At 41.4% G+C, this 24,880-nt stretch overlaps 1 protein-coding gene and 1 pseudogene across 1 annotated transcript; one reads left to right on the top strand and one right to left on the bottom strand.

Moving 5' to 3' along the window:
• Nucleotides 1–406: 406 nt before the first annotated feature.
• On the top strand, nucleotides 407–1,498 carry LOC147795590 (small subunit ribosomal RNA; annotated as a pseudogene).
• Nucleotides 1,499–3,221: 1,723 nt separating this feature from the next.
• LOC110981058 (uncharacterized) lies at nucleotides 3,222–19,654 on the bottom strand. Its single transcript, XM_087131601.1, has 9 exons — nucleotides 19,272–19,654; nucleotides 19,032–19,154; nucleotides 17,330–17,465; nucleotides 16,802–16,897; nucleotides 16,231–16,406; nucleotides 8,787–8,909; nucleotides 7,116–7,251; nucleotides 6,709–6,804; nucleotides 3,222–6,120 (listed from the first exon to the last, which is right to left on the bottom strand). Exons 1-9 carry the CDS (start codon nucleotides 19,398–19,400, stop codon nucleotides 5,930–5,932), a joined length of 1,206 nt encoding a protein of 401 aa, XP_086987727.1. The 5' UTR covers nucleotides 19,401–19,654; the 3' UTR covers nucleotides 3,222–5,929.
• Nucleotides 19,655–24,880: the final 5,226 nt, after the last annotated feature.

Raw genomic sequence — 24,880 nt, 5'->3', positions numbered from 1 at the left:
AGGCGCACTGACGTCCCAGGCCCGGAGAGCCGAGCAGGCGGCGGGCGGCGCCCCACGGTCGCGCCGAGACGCAGCCCCGGCGGCGGCAGGCAGGATCCCCGACTGGGGACCTCCCAGACGGAGGGAGCTCAGCCTCCTGGCTAGTCTGGGCGCCCCCTCCGGGATCGAGGCGAGAGCTGGCCGGCGCACCGGGCCGGCGGGCGGCATTCTAGCGGCCGCCCGCGCGCCGGGGAAGGAGAGGAAGTGGCGGGCACCGGCCGGGCCGGAGAGGGCGAGGGACCGTCGGCGGGCCGGAGGGAGCGGAGGCCGGATGGCGAGCGAGAGCAGAGAGGCGCAAGACTCCGGCACCGCGGCCCGGCAGCCGCGGCGCGGCCGAGCAGTCCGGAGGGCCCCGGCCCCGAGGGGCTACCTGGTTGATCCTGCCAGTAGTCAGATTGTCTCAAAGATTAAGCCATGCATGTCTAAGTAAAAGCTTTACCAAGCGAAACTGCCGACGGCTCATTAAATCAGTTATGGTTCCTTGGAGCGCATCCCCCTACATGGATAACTGCGGTAATTCTAGAGCTAATACATGCCAGCAAGCACCGACCTTGCGGGAGGCGTGCTCTTATTAGGAACAAGACCAACCCGGGCCCGTCCCGGCTCCGTTGGTGAACTCTGGATAACCTGGCCGATTGCACAGTCCGGGCACCGGCGACGGATCCTTCGAATGTCTGCCATATTAACTTTCGATGGTATGTTATGCGCCTACTATGGTCGTAACGGGTAACGGGGAATCAGGGTTCGATTCCTGAGAGGGAGCTTGAGAAATGGCTACCACATCCAAGGAAGGCAGCAGGCATGCAAATTACCCACTCCCGAAACGGTGAGGTAGTGATCATAAACGATGCCGACTGGCGATCCGCCGGCGTTACTCCAATGACGCGGCGGGCAGTCTGCGGGAAACCAAAGTCCTTGGGTTCCGGGGGAGATATGGTTAAGCTGAAACTTAAAGGAATTGACGGAAGGGCACCACCAGGAGTGGAGCCTGCGGCTTAATTTGACTCAACACGGGGAAACTCACTAGGCCCGGACACAGTGAGGATTGACAGATTCAGAGCTCTTTCTTGATTCTGTGGGTGGTGGTGCATGGCCGTGCTTAGCTGGTGGAGCGATTTGTCTGGGTAATTCCGATAACGAATGAGACTCTGGCTTGCTCAATAGTCACGCCGGCCGCCGCGCCGGACGCTGACTTCTTAGAGGGACAAGTGGCGTTCAGCCACGCGAGATTGAGCAATAACAGGTCTGTGATGTCCTTAGATGTTCGGCGCCGAGCGCACTCTACACTGAAGTTATCAGCAGGTAGCCGCCCTTGGCCGGAAGGTCTGGGCAATCCGTTGAACCTCATTCGCGCTTGGGATAGGGAGTTGCAATTGTCTCCCTTAAACGAGGAATTCCCAGTAAGCGCGAGTCATCAGCTCGCGTTGATTACGTCCCTGCCCTTTGTACGTGATCGTAATACACCTGCATTAAAATTTCACATGATTTAGTAGATTTCAGCAAGCAAAAAAAAAATTTGAAGTGAGGGTGAAAGGGAAACCAACACACACTTTTTTATTAAATGGATTGAAAAGTTCTTTGACCTCACAATCCATGCGTTCACTCGTCACAAACCATCCATACAGCGCAGGGCGCTGAGAGGGGCAAATAAATAGCGTATTTATTTGTCGAGAACTAATATTGGATGGAGTTTATTTTAAGATTTAAACACGGGTTGACACTTCCGGCCACTTCCGCACGACACGTGAACACTTAAACTATGGGGATTAAGGTACTAAGTAACCTAAAATCCTTTGAGCGTCCAAAGCTGTGAGGTATTTAATTTACGTTCATAAAAGTACTGTTTTAATCTCCATTGTGAGTACTATAAAGGAAGAAATTTCGGTTGACGGAAGTGTAAATGTAACTTTTAAGTCCGCTGTTAGGCAGTACACACGCATTCACTGTACGTATGGCAGATGGTACCGCAAACGATTCTCTATGACCCGCGTTTGACCCCAGGCCACATTGAATGACCTCGGTAACAGAGTCATGAATATTCTCGTAGTTCGTCCGGGAAATTTGTTGTTAAGTAGACGATATTTCCAGTTATCTAGTGTACAGCCTGGGGGTTTCTTGTAAGAATAAGTAATGCTTAAAAGTCTATTTAAGAAACTTGCGTAATGAGAAGAAATTTCTGGAAAAATTGTAGGATATAAAATATGGGCTCTGGCAGGGGAGAGAGAGACACACACACAGCTAGAGAGTTTTAGGACGTCACGCTGGTGAGAAGTCTTTGACTAGTTGACTTCTTCTGCACCATTTCAACCTGTGGTGGCGAGTCGTCTGTGGAGCGATCGGATATGTGTAAGTTCGTCCAGACCAAGGGAAGTGCAGAGCTGAATTTTGTTCCGGAAGAGACAATTCATGAACTGAATGGGAGCATCAAGTCCCGTATTTACGACGGTCATCTCGAACCCGGTCATTCTTATTGGACGTGGTCTCCGTCCCTGTTGCATCTTATTTTTTCCACTGTCAAGGGCTTAACTTTTTTTGGCCATCTGTGACATCCAGTATTTTTCACTATCGTGCCTGCCAAGCTCTCGCCCGTAAGAACATCTAAGTATAACATTCTCATTTGTTCCTTATCTCAGTTTTCATATCTGATTTCTTTGTTGTATCGGAGAAAATTCAAGTGAGCTTTAGAATAATTAAATAGTTTGGAGTTTTTCGGATCGCAACACCGCTTGCTTTTGTTCGGCACTTGGAAAATGTGGGAAAGAATTAAAAATAGTCTACCTCTCATCTGAATGTGGAAATTCACACCACAAAATAAGATTTCTTCTGTTTCCTTTTGTGTTGGAAAACAAGCTTTGTTTGAAACATTCCCTTTTGTTCCAAATAGCGATCTAAAAACCATTTCACTGCATTTCACCCCGGAGATGCATTTGAAAACGGCGTGCTAAATAGCCTAGGACTCATGAAACTATTGAATATTCGCTGTGGCGGGATATCAATTTTACGCCGCCGCGCGACAATAGCTGATATCTCACCGCGGTAATAACTGGAAATCTTTTTTGCAAGTGGCCTTTATACGCTTCCGTACGTAAACGCTCCGACCACCGAACCGTGCGCAATCCTGTTTCCATTCATTGCGTCATTCCATGGGGCTATAAAAAAATTAATCGATATTAAAGACTAAATTCGAAAGGCTTTCTTTTTTTTATTTATGCAATCATCACGAGAAAAACAAACCATTAATTTGTTATGGAACGACATTGATTCTATTTGTTGGTTTTTCAATGATATAGCTTCACTGTTAATATTTGAAAATTAATTCTCTTGCATTTTTCGTTGAGTAATTAATTGCTTTTACACATTCGAATTTGCAATTTTTAATATCCATCATCTCTCAATAAAAGGTTATTCAATCCCCATTTCCAAAGTCGAACACCAACGGTTAATGGACACAATTTCTCTGCAACTTTGTACTCTTCTTCAGTGTATGATAAATCTTTAAGTTTCATGTCTGGTTAAATACATTGAAAAGTGCACTTTTCAAAACTTTCAGTGCTTTCCTGGACAACTGAGGGAGCTGTTGCCGTGATGTCTTCTAGGAAAGACAGAGTTCAATTCGTATTGTTTTTCTGTTGAAATTATGAACCCAGAATTTACTTACTGAAAACATTTCTGAGAAAGGGATTGATGCTCGCTTATTGATGTGGACATAAACAACATGGATTCAGCAAAGAAAACAAAATTTCGTCCTGCAATATCTACAAAAATGCAACATTGTCTGTAAGAGTAATACTTGTTCATTGCATTTTTCGGTTGATTTATTGTGCATCCTTTCGCAGCAGAACACCTATGGTAAATAGAACCCGCGCCAATTCGGCTTGACCAATAACGTTTTAGAGAATTTTTCCCGCCAAACGATTTTTCAGCCCGCGTAAAAATCCCCGATCACCAAAGGTTGCTTAAAGGACGCGATCGAGTGGTGCGTCTGTAGTTGCCACGGGCTTACGTAACTTCCGCCTGGCAATGGTTATTGTTAAACTAAATTTGTGTTTTGTTTGTACAACCGGTGTTTTCGTTTGTGATTCACTTTGTTTATATTCATGCGTTTTGGGTAGAGTAGATTCTGATCTTGGAAAGAGTGTCTGTGTGTGAGAACGGTTTTGATCTCCAAGGCGGTAGCATCGAGTGTGTGAGCTGAGAATTTTTGCAAGTGAATTGTCCTTTGACTTAGATGTAGTAAATAATAGGACAATTATTTCAAATTCAAGGGCCCACTATACCGATCATTCGTCTAACTTCAACATCATTGTAAATAGTGTTCATAATCTGGAACTGTAAATATACAGGCCCGAACTGTACAAACTGGTTGCAAGTCATTTTTTCCCACGTGTCTGAAGTATCTTTACCCGGAGTCATCACTAACATAATGATCAAACTGTTCAGTTTAAAGAAGTGGTGACACTGTCTTATGTACAAAACCAATGTAAGCTAGAGGCTTTTTCCTGAGATAACATCACAGTTTTGCTCATGAATATAAAAGTCCTCATTATAGCATACAAGCAAAAAGCCAGTAAAAATACCTTTTGGAATAGGTTAACTGAGGCACAGGGGTGCATTTTGAAAGTCTGTATTAAAACAAATTGATTTCAGCTATCATGATATGTCACCGTAACAGAGAAATTCATCAAAGCAAACGCAAACAATCCTAACTTTCCAGAAATGCTGCTATAATACAGGTGATTCACAATAGTGTGCCTCCAAGGGTTTGCAACGACTTGACTGATTACATTACGCGAAATCTGTCGACCCTTTCCAAATTGGGTCGACAGATTTCGCGCATTGTGATTGGTCAACGCGTTGCAAACTCTTGGGGGGGGCACTATTGTGAATCGCTCGTATTCATGGAGCTCGCCGACTGGTTCGACTGATCAGTAATCCTGATCTGTGTCTTCGTCTGCAGTCTGGCTCACTTCGGCATCTCGACATATCGTGAAGCCACCAGACGAAAGATAACAAGCAGGTGCGGTAACCTTTCAGGAGTCTTGCCTACACTGAATCAATGTCGGGTCACATACACACACACAAATCACGAGCAAAATGAACCTAAGTGGAACGGTGACATATTAGTTTCTAAGCGTGGTTTCTGGGAAATTGCTGTAATGAATGGTTGTCAGACTACAGACAGGATAATTTGATTTCTTTACATTTTCTTTTACTTATTTGTTTAGTACCCAGACATCAGTTGCGAGTTGTAAAAAAAGATTACATAACCCATTTAAAACTCCACAATTGCATTAAATATTAGAAACAAGATTAAATATATTGAGTCCGAAATAGAAAAGAGAGAAAACATAAATTTGACCAAAACACAAAGCGAATAAGCATGAACCAAAATCGAATCGAATACACGACTGAGGTAACAGAGACAGGATTTAGAAAAGAACATAATGTAAAATAGAAAACAATTCAGCAATGCTAGAGAAATGAGTATAAATGTATCACAGATACATGAAAAATTCCAAAATAACAGTCATGAAACCTTGAACATCTAGCCGTCACAATCGCCATTTCCCTTCCAAGGTCTAGCCTAAAATCAGGACAAGAAGTCACATTCCGAATCCACCCACGCTTCAACAGACGTTTCTGTGCGTCTGGCATTTTTTTCTTATCATTTGACAATATATTTAATTCATTTACCGTCTACCGTCTGCCATTTTGTGTGAAGAGGTGTGTGTTACAGCAATTTCCGTTAAAAAAAGTACGCAAAGATGGTGGCTGATACAAAATGGTGTTCGACTTCAGTAAACGAAAAGGAAAGGCCTAATAGTGGCACAATTTAAAGGCGATTTATCAATGCCAGGACCCATCAATTTTGTTGAAATCAACAATATTTTCACTTTGCCAGGACTCTGAGAATTGGCACTTTTGATTTTTCATCCAACTTCTCGTTGAGGATGTACTGAATCCAGCGATATCCCACAATCTCCCATCGTCCCTGTTGGCTGTGAGCACCAATGGCTACTTCCATCCTCTCCTCTATCTGCTCAAGCACCTTTTCGCTCACAGTAAACATGATGTAACCACCTGATAAAAAACACCACCGATTACACAATCAGAATACTACCAAGGTGACTGTAACGGGCTAATAGGGGTCATGCCCCCCCTCCCCAAAAGGAGCAAAAACGGTCTCCTTTTTATAACAAAAAATGAAAGTTGGTCTATTTGGTCTATTTCATCGTTCTTGCTACCCAACGTATGTGAAAAGCCGCCAAATTCAGCCAGCCCCTCAGACAGCTAGTTAAGTTACCGGAATTTGATTATAGGTTCGCCCTGAAAACCCACTTATAACGTGACGACCTTGTGTCATGAGACTGCAGCATTAATTTTGATGGCATCAGACTCCAAGCATTTCGAAAATAATGTCCAAAAATCGGAACTATCTGTAAATTTCCTGTTAATTCCCACATTAATCTTCTCAGCTTGTTTTATGTATGTGTGCATGTAAATTATACTTTACTTATTTTAATGAATTAATCATTTATGCAGGGGCCCACTGGAAACCAGTTTTAAAATCATTTAGGCATTTAATAATCTGGCCTCTGCGAATTAAGATCTTAACCTTTCAACACCACATCCTGACATTATCCCAGTGGCAATAACTCTAATGTCTACCTGGATTTGTAATGCGAATAAGTTCTGGAAAACTGGATTCGTCCACGTGACCAGGGACACCAAATGCGGCAGCTATCAAAACTGCATTGTAGTGATCTGGAGGCGAAATGGAGGAAAACTCTTCTCATTTTTGGCAGCATCTCAAATGCCCCGTACGCTTAATTCACGCAACATCCGGTGTCGACAAAAGAAAATTAGAATTTGAGGCGGCTTATAACAGTAATTCACTCATGGACGAGCACATTTTTATAAACGGTTACGGAGTTGGGATCAAATGAATCACGATCGTTATCCCTTGACGAAATGTGACAATATATCCTGAGATGCCAGAAATCAGTGTCAAATCTATTGTAGCAGATTGGTCAGACAACAACAGCATTCATCATTAAATTGGGAAAAAAAATTACTGTCTGGAATGTTTGTCTTGTGCCCGTCCAGCCTGTCACATATATACTCGCTGTAGGACTGATGTTCCTTGCTCTGATCCAGGGAGGCTTGGGAAGGATCCAAAGCGTCAATGCAAGTGAAGCCGACTCTCTTCAACTGCGTACAGAAGAAAGTAACAGAATTACACGACACTTTTGATACAGAATTAGTTTCTTGCACTTGAGCATATGCATTGTTATTGGAATGAAAACTTCACACATACAGGGTGTCCATGCACATAGAAAGTATACTGAGGTAAAAAAAATTACATAAAAATGTCACATGTGCATTGACAGGAATGATGGCCACGTGGAGGACAATGCAGTACATCAAACTTTTGAGGTAAGTAGCGAAAGTAGAGCAGATTAGATTGGTTTAGGTACATTCCTATAGTGCTTGGTACGTATGTGCTTTTTGAATGATAAATCGAGGTGCCAAATGGACCGAAAAGAAATCGGTCTTTTAAATAAAGACGACTTTGCACAAAAACATATTTTACTGCGTTCCATCTCACTTGCACACAGTTCAACCGAAAGGTCTTTTTAGTCCGTGTGCGTTTCGTTAGTTTCTCGATTTGAAAACAAAAATTTGATATTAAAGCACCTGTCTTGTTTTGTTTATTGTGATAACGAAAAGCAAAAATTGAAAAACAAGTCGTTTCTCGCTTTGTCATTTGAAACGAAAAATTAAAAAAATGAAACGACTTTTTCGGTTTACATTATTGAAGACAAAAACGAAAATCACTTTGTGTTCCGTTTTTAATGTGAAACGCAAGTGCATCCCCAATTTTTTATTTTGTAAACTCTTTATGCAAAATTGTCGCCCGCTATAAATTAGACGAATTAAACATGGCTGAAATAGAGGATTATGATGAATTCGTTGCTTCCAAAGTACAAGGAAGAGGGGCAACCCACAAACAATTTCTCAAATTCAAACTAGCAATGTCTATCTTATAGGAAGTGCACTGGTGATTCTATCCGCAAAAATTGGGCGTGTATTGCTTCACTTAGCCGATTTCCCGATATGAAAGGAAATTTTGAAACACTTCCTGGTGTTTTTTTCTTCTTCTTCTTCTTCCTTTCTTTTGGCCTGATGATCTCAGCTTTGGCTCAATTTTATTACACTAACTGTACTAACAAAAACAGACGTGTGGCATAATGCACCCCCTCGACCTGATGCCATACTTTATATAAGGAGGCGGCGGCTACCTGCTGCACATTATTATAGTAACAAGACTACTTCGAACTGAACATGTCCTCAAAGGCGAAACTTGGCTTACAATGAAATTTAAAAGAAATAGACTTTTGTCCCTTTAATTTGATGCCACATTAATTGTGCAGATACCTACCGGTATGGTTCTGAATATTTAATTAATTCCTGTTTTCGAATTATGGCCACTTGCTCGTGGAATTATTCTGCTGCTCAATTACGAGGCGCCCTCACGAGTATATTATCTTACTAGTCATAAATCAGCTGTGAATGGCAATTCTCTCTTGAGCATAGCCAACTGTTGTAAAATTTTTGTTTGTAATCTTTCCCCAAATCGTGCATGGCTTACAGTTGTACAAAAAAAAACATGTCAATACATCCCTACCAAGGCTACACTTTGGATTTCCTCATCAGACGTTTTGGGGTCTAATTTTACACCTTACCTCTTGTCCAATCAGTCCTGTTCCTGAGGCGGCATCAAGAATCCTGGAAGATTTGTCATCAATCAACTCAGCTGCTATAGCAGCAAATTCAACCGGAGCTTTATAACCTCCGCCCAAAGTATCCTGAAACAGACATATCTACTGATTATGTTAGCCTGGCTAGAGAAGGGGAAAAACATATTTTTCAGTAGAAACATTCAAACGCACAACTATGACCCGGAAGTTGCCCGAGGTAAGCCAGTAAAATCGGCATTTTCTACCTCTAACCTACCTGATCGTACCTTCGTGCCCACGAGTTGTAAAAGTCGGCCACAGATTCATTAGATGCAAAGATTTGAGCCTGTGCCCGATAACTCTCTAGAATCTCCGCCGGGCTTCGTTTGTCGCAGTTAGCCGCCATATTCTGTTGTTACTTACCGTCAATAAACTAACTTTTGACCTTGTGAGTCACATAAGTATACCAAGTTAAACTTGCATAAGTGATCTGCACATTTTGGCGCAATCTTTTTTAAATTGTAAATACGTCGGTCATTCCGAGTCAAATCAAACACTTTTTGGATGTAAATCGACAGATTTTCATGAAACCGGCTAAAACTGTTTTGTCCAAAATCCAAAACGCGATGTTAAGTGCTCTGGGACACGCGCTTTGTGAGTTACAGGTCATCGAACTGCCATTTTCCATTTCGGCTTCGAACGTCTCTGATTAGGAATGTCAGATAGGATGACCTTAATTTTCAGGTCGTACATAAGAAATAATTCCCCTCCCAAACGCACTGAGATCCCATTTTTATATATTGCAAGCACAATAAATACACTTGTGTCTTTCATTCGGCAAATTTCAAAGAAATTAATTTTGCAGCCCACGGGTCAAAGTTCATTTGTTTGACATCCAGATATTCATGGCTTTTTTTTCCCTTCTGGAGTGATATTGAATGCATTTTAGTCGTTGAGAAGTCTAAAATATTCATCACAGTCCACTTTAATTTTTTGCTCACCACAAAAAATGGGGGTGTGATTCAACAGCAAACCCCGCCCCCTAGAAAGTGGGGGAATAAATACTCCCCATCCCCCGGGATTTGCTTCCATGCATTGCTTGCAGGTTGTTCACGAGCGAAAAGGTATGAAAAAGCGCTTTCGGGTATTTGCGCAAGTCCATACATTAAGGGACTTGGTCAAGTTTAATTTCTGTTTATTTTATTTTTTTCAGGTGTATTTTGGTGGGATGCAGCACGTCGGGGTTGCATACCATTTATCAACCTGCAACAAATGTAATGTGCACCCACTTTGCAAACCGGGGAAAAGCACACACAAGCTTTTCCGATGTAGACACATGTCAAATTAAAGCTTATTCTCTCATCTTACATTTTTTTCGAATTCTGCTGACTTACCCAATGACTTTTTGGCCGTCCAAAGTTGGTCAGCCGCAGTAGATCGAGTCAAAAATTAGAAAAAAGGGAGTTCTGGCGGCCCAGTTAGTAGATCTCGTCATGCATATATCATGAAGTTATCGCCATTTGAAAACTGACGTGAACGCACCGCTTTGAGAAACGGTCATTTAGAAGGCTCCGATTTGATTAAATTTCTCAGTAATACAGTGGAACGTCGCTTTACCGAACACCGCTATACCGAACATTCAGCTGTACTGAACATCGTCCTTGGCTCCTAATATTTTGTGCACAAAACCTATCGAACATTATGCAGTAGCAAATCAACCGAGATTTGCCACAGCATGACTCAGAGATCGATCATGCACAGGGTAGTCCTGTTAATGGCTCTCTGCCTTTTCCCACAAACACTCCAGTCCACGGGCAACAAATGGTTGTATGCAAATAAATTAAATGATGATTTGTTGTATGCGGGCAATTTGGGGCAAAAGTCTTGTACCCAAAATAATACATTCCGTCTTACTACCATTCAACATGAGCCTGTCCTGGAGTGTCCAGCTCCTGAAAGCCTGAATACAATTCTCCATAGGCGATATTGCTGCAGCCTGATTAAATAAATGACCCAGTCGGAAAGAAACATAACACATCAGGTAAGTGTGACTGGGTTACATCAAATAAAAAAGATGAATACATGATACACAATAACAAATGGGAAGAAAACAAATCTAAAGCTGAACCCGAAATACCAAATTTAGAATGAATGCAATTTAATAAAAGAGCATGGTCTACTGTGTCAAAGGCGAACGTGAAATCGAGTAAAAAGAAGAACAACTTGTTGCGAATTCAATTTGAAAGAAAATCTTTCGTCAGTTTAATTAAGGAAATTTCTGTACTGTGATTTTTTTTCCTATAGGCAAACTGAGGCCGTGTCCGAAATGGGCTTCCAGAGCTACGGCTAGGTCTATTGTCTGCGCGTCTCCACGCATTTCCAATGGAGCAAAGACCTAGACCTAGCTCTAGACAAGAGATTCGGATGCAGCCTCAGTGGATTTAAGAGTCACGTGAGCATGGATCCGGTTGAAAACAGCTTTCTCGATCAGGTTTGACACAAATGAAGATTACTAATTGGCCTATAATTTTCAAGTTTGGTCGGATCAAGATTAGTTTTCTTCAACACTGAAACGACGAGCGACTCTATCCAGGCGGCTGGGAAGGTTCCAGTAACTAATGATTAAGATTAATAATCTTAGTGATAACCGGAAGAAGAACATCAAGATTGTTTACAACGACCGATGTGGGAACTTGATCGAGATAGCAGGATTTACGAGCGGATTGTAAAATAAGCGTCTGAACCTCCATTTCAGTTGATGAAGAAAAGCAATTCAACTGTAATATCAGCTGGGCAGCTATTGTTTTAATTGTAGATAATATCATGGGTGTAGTGTCTTCCAAACTACTGAGCTGGAGATCGAAAATGATATGAGTTTTCTGCACCTTTGACAAAAAGAAATTTCCCATGCGATTGGCTAAGTCAAATTCTTTATCCAAGGAAGGTGACAGAGAAGTTGTATCTAGTTTGAATAATTTCCTGGTCACGCCAAGTAACTTTCCCATATCTCTAGAGTTCTCATCAATAATTCTGGAATAAAAATCACGCCTAGCTTTATTCATAACAGTAGTGGCAGCATTCCTGCAATTCTTAAAATGCAAAAAACCAGAGACACGTTTACTCATTCGCCACTTACGATCAGCTTGTCACTTCAGTCTTTTAGCCGCACTGATGTCATTACTATACCATGGAACATGGGGACGGATTTTGACTAATTTTGTACGTTCAGGCGCATGACAATCCAATAGCTGAATGAGAGTACTGTTGCAAACATTCGGAGACGTGCTCCAAGTGATCCTAGCCGTAATTACTCAACGTTGATACAAATTTAAAGGCATCGGCATCAAAATAACGCCCTGTAGGCTACGTTCGCCTTTTAGCAGTGCAGTTGGGTTTTGAAAAACACAAATCACACAACCCTGAGAAATGATCGGAGATCAAGTGAGGAGTGCGAATAGTGGACTCTGAATTGTATGTAATGAATGAGAAGATCTAGCACGTGTCGAGACCGGTGAAATGGTTTATCGACAAATTGTTGAAGGCCAAAGGATGCCAGTAGCTCAGCAAAGCGTAGAGCATCACAATTTCGTTAGCATGAAAATTGAAATCGCCAGCAATCAACAAAGGTTCATCAACTAAAATTACAGTTTCAAGATAGATGGCAGATCCATCAAAGAATGGGCCAGTGGCGACTCTGTTTTTGAGACTAGGGATGATCTGTCTGAAAAGAATTACTATGCGTAATCTGTAAAAACCTGTAGGCCTACAAGTTAATCATTCAGAATATTCAAATGAAGAGAGTTCGTCTGCGTCAACTTTCCCGACTTGAGTCACGCAAAAGTAGTCCCGCCCCGGTACGAGGACAACATGCATGGTCCAAGAGATGAAAGCCGGGTGGTTAATTTGCTCCTGGGACTACCACAATATCCTTAAGCCACGTCTCTGTCAAGATGAGAATGTCGAGACATGAAGACACAGCATTCTTGAAGTGCAGCGGTTTTATTCCTGACCGACTGAGCGTTGATACAGCAAACTTAAAAGATTGAAGAACCACCTCGATGATAGTTCACATAGCCAGGGAAGACGTTACGTCAACTAGAGTTCTGGGTCAACTAACGACTAAACGACGACGACGGAGTAAACTGGGGAGGATTGGCAGTTGACGCAAATGACGGCGGCGGCCGGCCCGGCGACCGTGGAAACGCCAAGGTCCTTCAGTTTAGAGAGTAGGTTAGGTTGCATATCGTCTTGCCCCAAGACTTTACTGTTTGGCCGGCGTACAGTGCAGGCGACATGCGCTAGCAAGCGGCTTGTTCGTCTCTTAGAATATAGCGCCCTCTACTGCTACAGCTATTTGGCTGTGCTTGCTGACGCGTATCGCATGCACGATGCAACAGCCAAAAAATTAGAACCAGTCTTGGGACAAGACTAGGGTTGCATGAGGTGGGGAGAGGCGGACGGCACACTGTACATGGATGTACTGTCATCTCGTCCGGTTCGACCGATTTGTGAACCCACAACATGAAGTGTCCACACACGCTCAGTATACCATTACGGGTGCCACAGAGGCCTAGCCAGCTTTCGGTGGGGAAGGGCAAATTCAAAAGCGAATGCGGCTTCGAACTCATTGAACATGATTTTAGGGAGAAAAATCAAAAGCCTTATTCACAGTCCTGATATCCTTGCTGTTATGTTAGGCTATTGTTTTCATAGGGTTTTGGTGCTCATATTTGATGAATAATATACCGATTATTCTTACCTATGAAGTAATCTTTGTATTAAAAAAAATCTGCCGAGGGGGGGGGGGGCTTGCCCCTTGTCCCCCACTGGATACGCCACTGGGGATGGGGTGCCGTGAAACCAAAGGACCACAATGTACAAACTCTTATGCGCAGGTACAGCCGTTGAGTTTCAATTAATAGTCGATTAGAATATAAGAGGTGGAAACGTCGATTCGAGAACCAGTTTTCTACTTCCAATAGATACAAATATAACATGGTTTGAGGGTGAATAGTCGATGTTAGATCTGCGAGATACTGGAAGTTAACAAATAATTCCTAAACCGTAAACAAAAGCCGAGGAAACTATTTTTTCAGCCTTCAATAGTGATTTGCAAGTCCCCCTCCCCCCTCGCCACTTTCCGTCACCCACGGGAACAAACTTAATTCATTTGTTCCAAAACATACTTTGGAATTGCCCTGTTTTCACTGAAACCGAGTTGGCTAATTTTTCCAATCTAAACTATAATCAGTACATTTCATTAGATGCCACAAAAGAACGTGAAGTCACTGACAAAGAGAGCCAAAGACGGAAGTTGGCACGTCGCTTCCAAAAAAATGTGCTTTGTCCTGATTCATTTTGTGATAACAAATCACAATTAAGTGCTTTATTTCCCCCTTCAATTTCCTGCAAACTTGACAATATCGTGATTTCTGACTCTCATATCCAAGTTTTAGTAGCAGTCAATATGCGGATATTGCCCAGGACAAAGTGGTGCATAAAATGTAATTCATATGTGGCGACATGCTGAAAAAATTCTAAGATGGAATTAATTTCAGGCTTTTCGTGGTGAAAAACAGCAGTAAGTGGAAAGGTTTTCTGTAGCACCATGCAAAGGAATATCTCTTATGAGTATGTGTGGTTCTGAAAAGAACGGGAGTAGGAATCCTGAGACCAATAATACAGGGTTGGAATCGATTAGCAGATCAGTTGATCGGTTCAAATACTGTCCCAATCAAGTCATTTGCTGAATGGAATTCCATTTTGATATGTAGATTGCACACTTCATCCATTGGGCAATTACAGGCAAAATGCTCACTTCAGTGAAAAAATAAAGTGGCAAATTGCACTTAATGATAGCTTAGTAAGTAATGTGTCAATTTTCATTTTCCAATAGAAAAATCATTATCATAACAAAATTTGGTATTTTTTCCACCAGTGAAAATATTTTATAAAGTATCACAATAACACGGATATTTGGCTATTTTTGAAGAGTTTATTCTTCCCGTCTCCAAAGAAGGCAAAAAATGTCTTTAAGGTTTTTTAACTTTTAAACAGTAGTTCAGTGTAAAAATCAACAGAAAATCACAATGGATTTTTATATCATTCATCAATTTTCAAGCACTGATCCTCAAAGTTGTGTGCTTTTTAACATTAGAAGTGTCATGTCCGTTAGTTTCTCACTATAACTTTTCATAACCGTAAAGAAATTTATAAGAGGTTACTGCAAATTCAGTTTCTATGTTAAGATTAAGTCTCCTTACACGTGTAGCAACAATTATTCTTTCCCACATCTAGTTTTCACACAAGTGGCGTATTACGGACAGGGCACTGCCTAACGGACATGACACCTAAGTGGCAGGAACAACATTGCGACTCAGTATAACAGACTGATGATCAGTTTCAACTGCTCGAGAATAGTGGGCTGTTTCTACATACTTTCAGACCTTTTTCACCCACGTGACTAGATGTAAACAATACCACCACATGTGGACCGCCTTGGCCACGGTGATCGAATATATTCCTTCGAGCAGCTTCAACCACGTGCAAGCGCACGTGTGAACGTTCCATCCATGACTAGTTTATCTTGAATAGGTAGATTACTATCACAACACTATGCACTCATTACCATCACGACACATCATAGGTCCAGCACGATCGTGACATCACAAATACTTAGTCGCCAAGGTGACCAACTTGCAAGAGAATTGAAATGATGTAAAATTTCTCAGAAATCAAGAGGTTTCATTCTCTTGCAGTCAAGAAAAGGAAGCATTTATTGACAATAATCAGGTTGTGGATGTTTTAGACTATACAAGATTGGATGACAGAGGATGATTCCACTTCAAGGATGACATTAATGCTGAATGAAAGAACTTTTCAGAAGTCAAACAAACATGCCATTTTCCTTTCAGGTGATAACTTTAATTTGATAATGACACTGGCTCTGGGATACTTCTTTAGTGCATTTTGCAGATATTTAACGTCCTCCAAACTGATGTGGCTCATACTTGTACATTTTCATGATACATGTCTGTTCAAACTTTAGATTTTATACAGGTCTGATATGTTTAGTTTTCTTTGCCTCAAAGCTTGAGATGTGATCTTCTTTGTTGTATGTCGCCGTGGTACTCCAAGCATTGTATTCTATGTACAAGAGGATAGCTGTTGGATCACTAAATCTACAAAAAGAACTGTTTAGATGTATTCTTCAAGAACATTAGGTAGTAGTACTGTGCCATTAGTTTCTTCTTTTTCATTTTGGAACAATGTATGTTTTTTTGGTCTAAGCACAAGCATCACAACGTGACGACCAACTCTGACAGAAGTCCAATGTTTACCCACTACGAGCTGCAGGTTTTTATATGGCAACTTGTCCTGTATGATAGGTTTATTAACGCAAGGACTAGTGCGCTTTTCTTCCACGAACAGTCTATTCCTTCGCCAGGACTCTGAGAATTGGTACTTTTGCCTTTTCATCCAACTTCTCATTGAGGAAGTATTGGATCCAGCGATATCCCACAATCTCCCATCGTCCCTGCTGGCTGTGAGCACCGATGGCTACTTCCATCCTCTCCTCTATCTGCTCAAGCACCTTTTCGCTCACAGTAAATATGATGTAACCACCTTGTAAAAACGCAGTATTAACAGAATCAGATTACTTCTTGGTAAAATCAGTACCGTCCATGTCACAGGAGACTACAGCATCAGATGGCATTAAAGATCAGACTTGATTCAAGCATTTTGAAAAGAAAGTTCAAAACTTTCAAATTATTTGAAAAGTTTTCTATTCTTGCAATCGTTTTTTTTTCTTAGCCAGGTTCAGTAACATGCTTTTTATTTAACTTATTTAATTAATGAATTAATTTATAAATTATACAGTTTGAAATGTTTGGATAATACCCACAGTAAAAATGTGTAAATAAATACATGAATAAATCCAGGTTCAACGAATTGAATTTCTAACTTTGCAAAAATTCTGAATCCCCCCCCAACATCTCGGTGGCAACAGCTCTGCTTACCTGGTTTTGTAAGGCGAATTAGTTCTGTAAAACAGGACTCGTCCACGTGACCAGCAATACCAAACGCGCCAACCATCACAATTGCATTGTAGTGATCTGAAGACGAATTAATTGGAGGAAAACTAGGCTCACTTTTGTGGAAGCTCAAATGCTTAATTTATTCGAAGCATCTTCCGCTTTCAACAACTGAAACAAAATAATATCTCAGATATTTAGCGACAAATTGCTGCTAACAGTAATTAATGATGGAAGAGCAAATTGTTATGGTAATGGTTAGAGTTAGATCACACGGGTCGTGGTCATTTTAGACACAATGCGACGTGCAGTGACTTCTGTCAAACATTTTGGTTAATTTATCGAATAAGACCATAATATGACTGTCACAACTGTCAGTTCCCAATCGATTGATGCCAATCTTGAGTGTCAGAAGTTGCAATTTGTCCTATATAACCGAATCCAAAACACCCACAAGGCAACAACAGCTAGAATTCATCGTCGTCGGATCGAACAAAATTATTAAGCCCCTACTGTCTGGAATTTTCGTCTGGTGCTCATCTAGCGTGTCGCAAATATACTCGCTGTAAGACTGATGTTCCTTGCTCTTGTCAAGGGAATCCTGTGAAGGATCCAGTGCGTCAATGCACGTGAAACCGAGTTTCTTCAACTGTATTGTAGAAAGAAATCAAATAACATGGGTGTCCCGATATAGAGCAATTCCTGACACTTGAGTATACACTTAACGTTTTGGAATTAAGACTAACAGGTTCACCTGCAATGTTGGTGTCATTTCATTTTGTGTTGAGCAGTTGAGTAACGATGTGGCATTAGCAGGGGTTTCCTTAAACTTTGGACTATTCTTTTCATTACTGTACTATGGAAATAAGAGTGTTTTTGGCAAAGGGTAAAAAGGGAACTCTCTGCCCGATTAATAAAAGTTTTTAATACGGGTTATTCGCGTTGCGACAAAATGTATGTCAAAAATGTGCCGTAATGTGCTACTTCGACAGCTCCCTCAAACAGATAAATTGGCAGAAACGTCATCACGAGCCACCTTACTGGTAAATTTTTAGAGACATAAATCAAGAAACTTGCATTAGGAAGCTCTGGAAGTGCCATCCGACTTGTCGAGATCCTGACATTTTATCTCAGGATGATGACATATTACGGGCAATATGGCGAGACCATGAGATGTTTTATCGTATGATGAAGACATCCTGTAATGGAAATGGCCACATCCGGCGATTGTTTATCATGGGATGACTATATCTTAAAAGCTGGATGACGGCATAATTAGTTGATTTATCAAGGGATGACGACATCGTGAAAGTGATATGATGGCATTATTTATCAACGGTTACCTTGACAAACCACCTCGAAAACAGCTGCAGGTGGCTTGACATGGTAGAGATTTCAAAGCAATGTCCGGTTGCCGTACATATGATATTATTTAGATGATGTCTCAACGCCTGTTACAAGTTGTACGTAGACATGACGTACAATTGGTGGATGTCTCTGGATGATGACATCCTGAGCTGATGATTATCGTCATTATCTGAGGATGTCATCATCCAACTTTTACGATGTCGTCATCCTTTGATAAATTATCTCAGAATGTCGTCATCCAACTTTTACGATGTCGTCATGCTATGATAAATTATCTCAGGATGTCGTCATCTTGCGTTTATTATGTCGTCATCCCGAGAAAAACATGTCAGGATCTCAAAAAGGCGGATGGCACTTCCAGAGGTTCCGTAGTATCCAGCAAGTGTGATTTCTACCCTTTCATGCTAAATTATTTCAGGATGTCGTCATCCAGTTGTTACGATGTCGTCTTCCCATTAAGAATTATAGCAAAAAGTCGCCGTCCAACTTTTACGATGTTGTCATCTCGAGATTAATTAGCTGCAGGTTGTGAACATCTTCCCTGTATCATTTCGTTACCCCGAGAAACAATTAATATGTCAGGATGTCAACATGTCCGATGGCACTTCCAGAGCTCCGTACACGAACTCCTGCCATGCCAGTTTTTAACAATGAAAGGTTCGAGGAACGTAGTCAACACGGAAATAGACAGTAAAATGTACCTTTCAATAGGTGCCTTTCGAGGTGCCTATCAAAACTCTAACAAAATGTTCCTGATGAATTATTTTATATCACGGCATTTTAAACCAAAAACACAACTATACATCCATCTCACTGTCTGAAATTTTATGTTACACCTTAGGCCTACCTCTTTTCCAATCAGTCCTGTTCCTGAGGCGGCATCCAGAACCCTGGAAGATTTGTCATCAATCACCTCATCTGCTACAGCAGCAAATGTAAAAGGAGCTTTATAACCTCCACCCAAAGCGACCTGAAACAGACAAGCATAAATTCCTTATCATGCACAGTCATGTTTCTGATGAGGAAGAGCTGGACCCGCTTTCAAACGCAGAACTTGTTCCCGAGACCCCCCTCTGCTCTGACTAACCTGATCGAATGTTTGTGCCCACGAGTTGTAAAACTCCAATAGAGCTTCAGCAGATGTGTGGCTGTGCGCCTCTTTCCGATAGTTGTCTATAATGACCGCTGGGTTTTGTCTGTCGCTGTCGGTCGCCATTTTCTCTCAATACGTTTCACCCAAGAATAAATACAGCATCTGAAAATTTCGATCCCGTTCGTGTCTTTAAATGAATTAAACTTGGATAAGTGATGGCACATTGTGGTGTAATGTGTTAAATAGCATAGGCCTAGTCCACAAACTGGTCTGATGGCTGAGAGTTGGGTATGCAAATTGTGATTTAGTCGGCGTAGGCAATACAGTCAGGATGACCTCGTGACAGTGCTATAGTTGCAACGTGGGGATATATGGGGACGTGTCCATCACACGTCCTTTTGTAAGTCCATCAAAAGTCAGGTCACTGTGGTGGCCCTGGGGGGACATCGCCAATTGTCAATATTGACGTCAATATTCACGACCAAAATTCACGACTCGCTCTCTGGTCACGAATATTGCCGTCAATGTTCACGACCAAAATTCACAACTTGCTCTTCACTGAGTGGCAAAGAGTGACGCCAACATTTGCGTCCAAATGTTGACATGACTCGTTGTATCTCCGGTCGCAAATATTGCGACTAAAAAGCGACTCGTGAATTCAGGTCGTGAATATTAACGGCAATATTGACAATTGCGATGTCCCTCCAGGGCCACCATATGTCATCGACATGCGCTATCAAAACGAGTCCAGCGAACAGAGGGCTACGATGTACAAATATTGGGCCTACAGTATGGACTGGCAATAGAGGTTAATACTGGCGGCTCCATGGTGTCTCCAGAGGCTGTTTTTGTTATTTAAAATTATTGGTTAATTTGTTACAACGAATACACAAAAGATTGACTCGAGCCTATGGTGATACAAAGCTCTTGCCTTCAGAAGACCTCAATCAAAATGGTCACTAAAGCGTGAATATCACTGCGCCCCGAGTGACTTTGAGTGACCAGAAGCTCGAGGGTGCTATTTTCAGAGGCCGAAACTTGTATGAAACGGAATGGCACAAAATTTAAATTGGCTTCTGAGTTGCTGAATTGACCGAGACAACCTTTTATTCCTAAACCAAGCAAAACCAAGGAAACTTTTAGGCCTATGTCAACTTCAATAGTTAGTTGCAAGTCCCCCCCCCCATACGTCAGTGTTCGTCACCCACGAGTGTTATGGTTTGGGCCAGAAAACTGGACATTTTTGCAACCACATGGATCGAGAAATTCTCCACTCCAGTATGATTACCTCGAATTCTGAATTCAACTGAAAAGATAGGGCTACTAAAGGTTTTCCCGGCCAATTTCGGAAAATGTCTAAACGAATTAGTAGTAGCAGCATTCGTTGTCGAGCGACATAGAACGAACATTCAAATCCCCGTTTCTATTTAACAAATAAAAATTCTATTCCACGAGAGTGCATTCAGTTGTATAAAGTCAGCGTTCAATTTCTCGATATTGCACTGGTTTAGTATATTGACATTCATTTTTGCGCGAAATCGAATGCAACTCTGCAATCCTGCATTCATCTTAATTTGAATTCAACTAATTTCCGAAAATGAGCAGGCCATTTTGGGCAAGTTAACGTATGCCTGGCCAAGAATTAGAATGCGTTTGTGTGCTCACAGAAGTTACATTCTTTGAAGTTTTTAGTTTAAAAGTTTTGAATATTCATCATTGAAATGAACCATTCATGTTGTCATTGGAAACATTGTAAGAAACCTATAAACACCGGCACTGAGGGAACCTTCCTTCTTGTGCTGCGTTTCAACCATAAAAACCTAATATGTTTTTAGAATTTAATTACAAACACAATATAAATGTTCATGAGTAACATGACATTTATCTCAGTGGTGTCATGATATGTATATTCTAATCAAATTGAACGTATATTGTGCAAATTTATATTTCAGCAAATGAAAATGAATACTCATTTTCAAAGGGTAACGGTAAAAGATTTTTAGTGAATAAGAATATATATATTTGTTGTAACTGACAAAAAATACGTCAATCCGAAATCCCAGTCACGTATCTGTAACCTCTTTAATGAAACGTAATATATGTTCATTTATTTGAAGGATGCAAAATGAAATCGAATGCTTGTTATTGCGAAAATGAAACCAGGTCTTAAGTCGTATTCAAAATCTACGCCAAATTGAATTTTTATTTTACAAATTAGATCGCACATTTTCTGAAATTGGCCAGGAAAACCTATATTTATCAATCTTCGTGCACCACTACTGGGAAACCATTTCTGACAAGACGAAAAAAACAGGAACTGAAGATGCATTTGATTGCAAGGGGACGTGGCTATCACCAGGTTCAACGCTCTATCAACAGTGCCCGCTCAGTCCAAGAAGTCTTGCTCTCAAGGAGAAGAACCCCCCCATGAAGAAACCATCCCCAGGGTTCCCTTGGTCACCACTTTTCATCTGCGCCTTCCTCCCCTCCGCAAAATAATGGACAATCATCATATCCTCCTCGCTTCAGACCGCCTTGCCAGTGCCATCCCAGACACCCTGGGGAGTCGGGTTGGCGTAGTGGTTCTCTCCTCGCATTCCACCTCTGCGGTCCGCATTCGATTCCCGGCTCGGTCCACATGGATTGGATTTTCAGTCCTTCGCGGGATTTACCCAATATATTCCTCTGAGGATTTCCCCCATAACTAAAACTGTAACTGCTTCTCGTTGTCTCTTCTCTACAGGTTTCTTCAGGCTTGCGAGCGACAGTGCCTAGGGCGCTTTTGAGGAATCCTTGGTGTCATTACCAGAAATTAATAAAAATAATAACCCACCGCAACCTGTGGGACCTGATCGTTCGGGCAGCCCCCCCCCACCGCATACCCACCCACATATTATTCAGATAAATTCTGGACAGCTCCTCGATAAGGTCATAAATCTTATTTCTTGCACGGTGCGCAGTATTCCGTATGCCCGAGAGACGATAAGAACACTCTCAAGAAGCCTTTCTATGGCTATAGACCTACGTTTAATTGACACCAAACTAGATATCCCTGTGGGCCACCACTTCAACCTTCCTAACCATTCTATGTCTGACATGATCTTACAAGGCACAAAATATTTTGGGCTCCGTAAAGATGCTGTTCACTTCAACAGGGAGAACCCTTCGTATGCACCGTGACCAGAACATTAAAGAGGGACACTCTTTTTCTCTCCCTCTCTTTTGTCTGCAGATTATACCCCCCCCCTCCTACTATACTTGGGGTCCAATTGCATCCATTGTATTTTTTCTTTAATCTCTCCCCACTTACATCCCTCTGTTGTTCAACCATGCCTTTCACGCAGTCCCTTTACCCCTTGCCCCTCTATCCAGCCTACAGCTTTCTTGATCTTTCCTTTTGTCATCCTGCATTCGTCCCTGTTTGGTTGATTCCCTGTTTGCTTGTTTGTCCCTATCTCTCTACCTCACTAGTCATTTTTCCTTTGAGCAGTAGCGTAGCCACGTTCCCCCCGCCCACAAATTCCCGGTGCCCCTCCCCCACTGAAAAAAAACGGGAGGAATGGATATTGGACACGGCTAACAAAAGCCTTCCCCCCCCCAAAAAAAACACTCAAAGCTGGTTCCCTCATAAGATGCTGGTGCCCCCTTTGCGCCCCCCCCCGTAAAAATCCTAGCTACGCCACTGCCTTTGAGAAAGATTATGCAAGCATCGAAACGTCAAGCCCTCCATATTTTGTGATTTGAATTACATAGGCCTACATGTTTGTTCTGCAAGACGAAAATAGTAATACATGTATATGGTGAGCAGTTGAGGTTTCTTTATCGCTGCTGTTGATGTTCCGGTATCTCCTCTGCAAAACTTTATGCTAGGACCAACATGTCTGCATACCTTTTCTTCATACTATGCCCCTTTGAACCAAGCGTACAAAGCAGAGCGATGCATTAACTCATTAATTTGTAGAGGGGATCCGTCACTGAAATGCAATTTTTTCAGTTGAGTATGGATATCATGGTTTCAGTGTTGATGTCTTTACAGATATCATACATGTGAACGACTAACAAGAATGAAAACATATCACTCCCGGTGAAATTGGTGACAAATTTGTTTCTTTAAATACCGACCACGTCTCTTCTGTGTCCATTGAAGCGTGTGTGTGAATTATTTCTAAAATGACTGCTCCAAATGGACTTGGCAATGATGGTGTGACGACATACCGTTCGAACGAATTGGATATGCAGACAACATTAACGGCAATCGTTTCAGTTACTAACTGACATTAGTGAGAAAAAAACCAGAAAACTCAACCAGCATGTTGAAAGTTGGCTCTTTCTTTGAACTTAAGAAGCACATGAAACATCAATAATATTGCAAAATTTGATAGTCGTTGGGTAGCAGTAAAACGTTTTCACAAAAGTTCGTGAGTCAGTAAGATATTTGTATCATGAAGGTATACATCATATTCAGGTGTTTTAACTTCTCAGATTTTGCGTAACGGCGCGTTTGTGCACAAGGGCAAATTTTGAAGTGATGCAGTGGAGACTGGAAGACTTGGTGATATCTTTAAATGGCTGCATACCGTACAGTGGCAGGTGGTTGGGCGATTTGTCACCGCTTCCACCATTTCCCGCATTTCAAGTTATTCCACATCTCAAGGGACGGGGAACAGTGAAACTTAAAACTTGGCTCTGAATTAAGTCCCAGGGTTATGATAAATTATAAGCAAAGGTCTGTGGTTCTTTAAATTTGACGGGCATATCAACAATCAGTACTAAAATATTCTTAAGGCTGAAGAGCATTCGACAATGAGCTGACATAAATGTCACTTGCGTACATGGTCAAATGCCTTCGTATCTAAATTTGCAAGTACACATAGCACGTTCTCACTGCACTACACCGTGAAGGTGTAAAACGATCTATGATCTAATGTCAATTCTGCTGGGTCCATTTTCCATGTCGCTACGAAACATGAAAACCAAAAACTACTGGACAAAGTGGGTTAAACCCCAAAGCAATGGACAGACAACTCAAAGCTGCCCAGTGGTATTGTTAGAAGGCTGATATATACTCCAAAACAACTTTCGGTAATACATGTAGGCCTATGTGGATTGCAGTGCACTTTGAACAAAACGAAAACGCCTGAAATTCTTTGGTGTGAGTGGTTTTACATGTAATTACAGAGTGACATCATAACTTAAAGAGTCTTTGAGACACTGTAAAAGAAGTTCTTTTAAATTTGTTTTAAAGAAATACTTTAAAAACTGTTTTGGTATAAATCACAAAGGAAATTGAAGAGATGTAGAATTATTTTTTTAACAATTACTTCCCTGTCTGTGATGCACTGTGTTAAATTACAGAACGGCTGATACGCCAACTTTTGAAGATGTGCAAAGTAAGACCATTTTCAGACGTGAGACCATTTTCGGAAGTGAAATTTAGTTCGTTTTCATGGGTGACAGAATGAGCCAAACTATGGGTAGTCATATGTACAATGTAGTAATTATTTTGAACAACTAACAATATAAAGAGCATTTACCCTCGTGATATAATTCGTGATATAAAATAACGCTTTCCTACCAGACATATGGTAGAACTGATGCAAAAC

The sequence above is a fragment of the Acanthaster planci genome, unplaced genomic scaffold (genome assembly GCF_054643075.1).
Source record: "Acanthaster planci isolate LZ-2023a unplaced genomic scaffold, COTS_SCS Contig3, whole genome shotgun sequence".
Taxonomy (NCBI): domain Eukaryota; kingdom Metazoa; phylum Echinodermata; class Asteroidea; order Valvatida; family Acanthasteridae; genus Acanthaster; species Acanthaster planci.
This window is presented reverse-complemented; position numbering and strand designations above follow the sequence as displayed.

Coding starts and splice junctions, on each gene's coding strand:
- LOC110981058 (XM_087131601.1), bottom strand. CDS start 19,400: ATGGCGACCGACAGCGACAGACAAAACCCAGCGGTCATTATAGACAAC. Junction 16,898..17,329: donor CCAGACGAAAATTCCAGACA/GTAGGGGCTTAA, acceptor ATTCGTCTTCAG/ATCACTACAATGCAATTGTG. Junction 6,121..6,708: donor TATTCGCATTACAAATCCAG/GTAGACATTAGA, acceptor GTTTTTTATCAG/GTGGTTACATCATGTTTACT.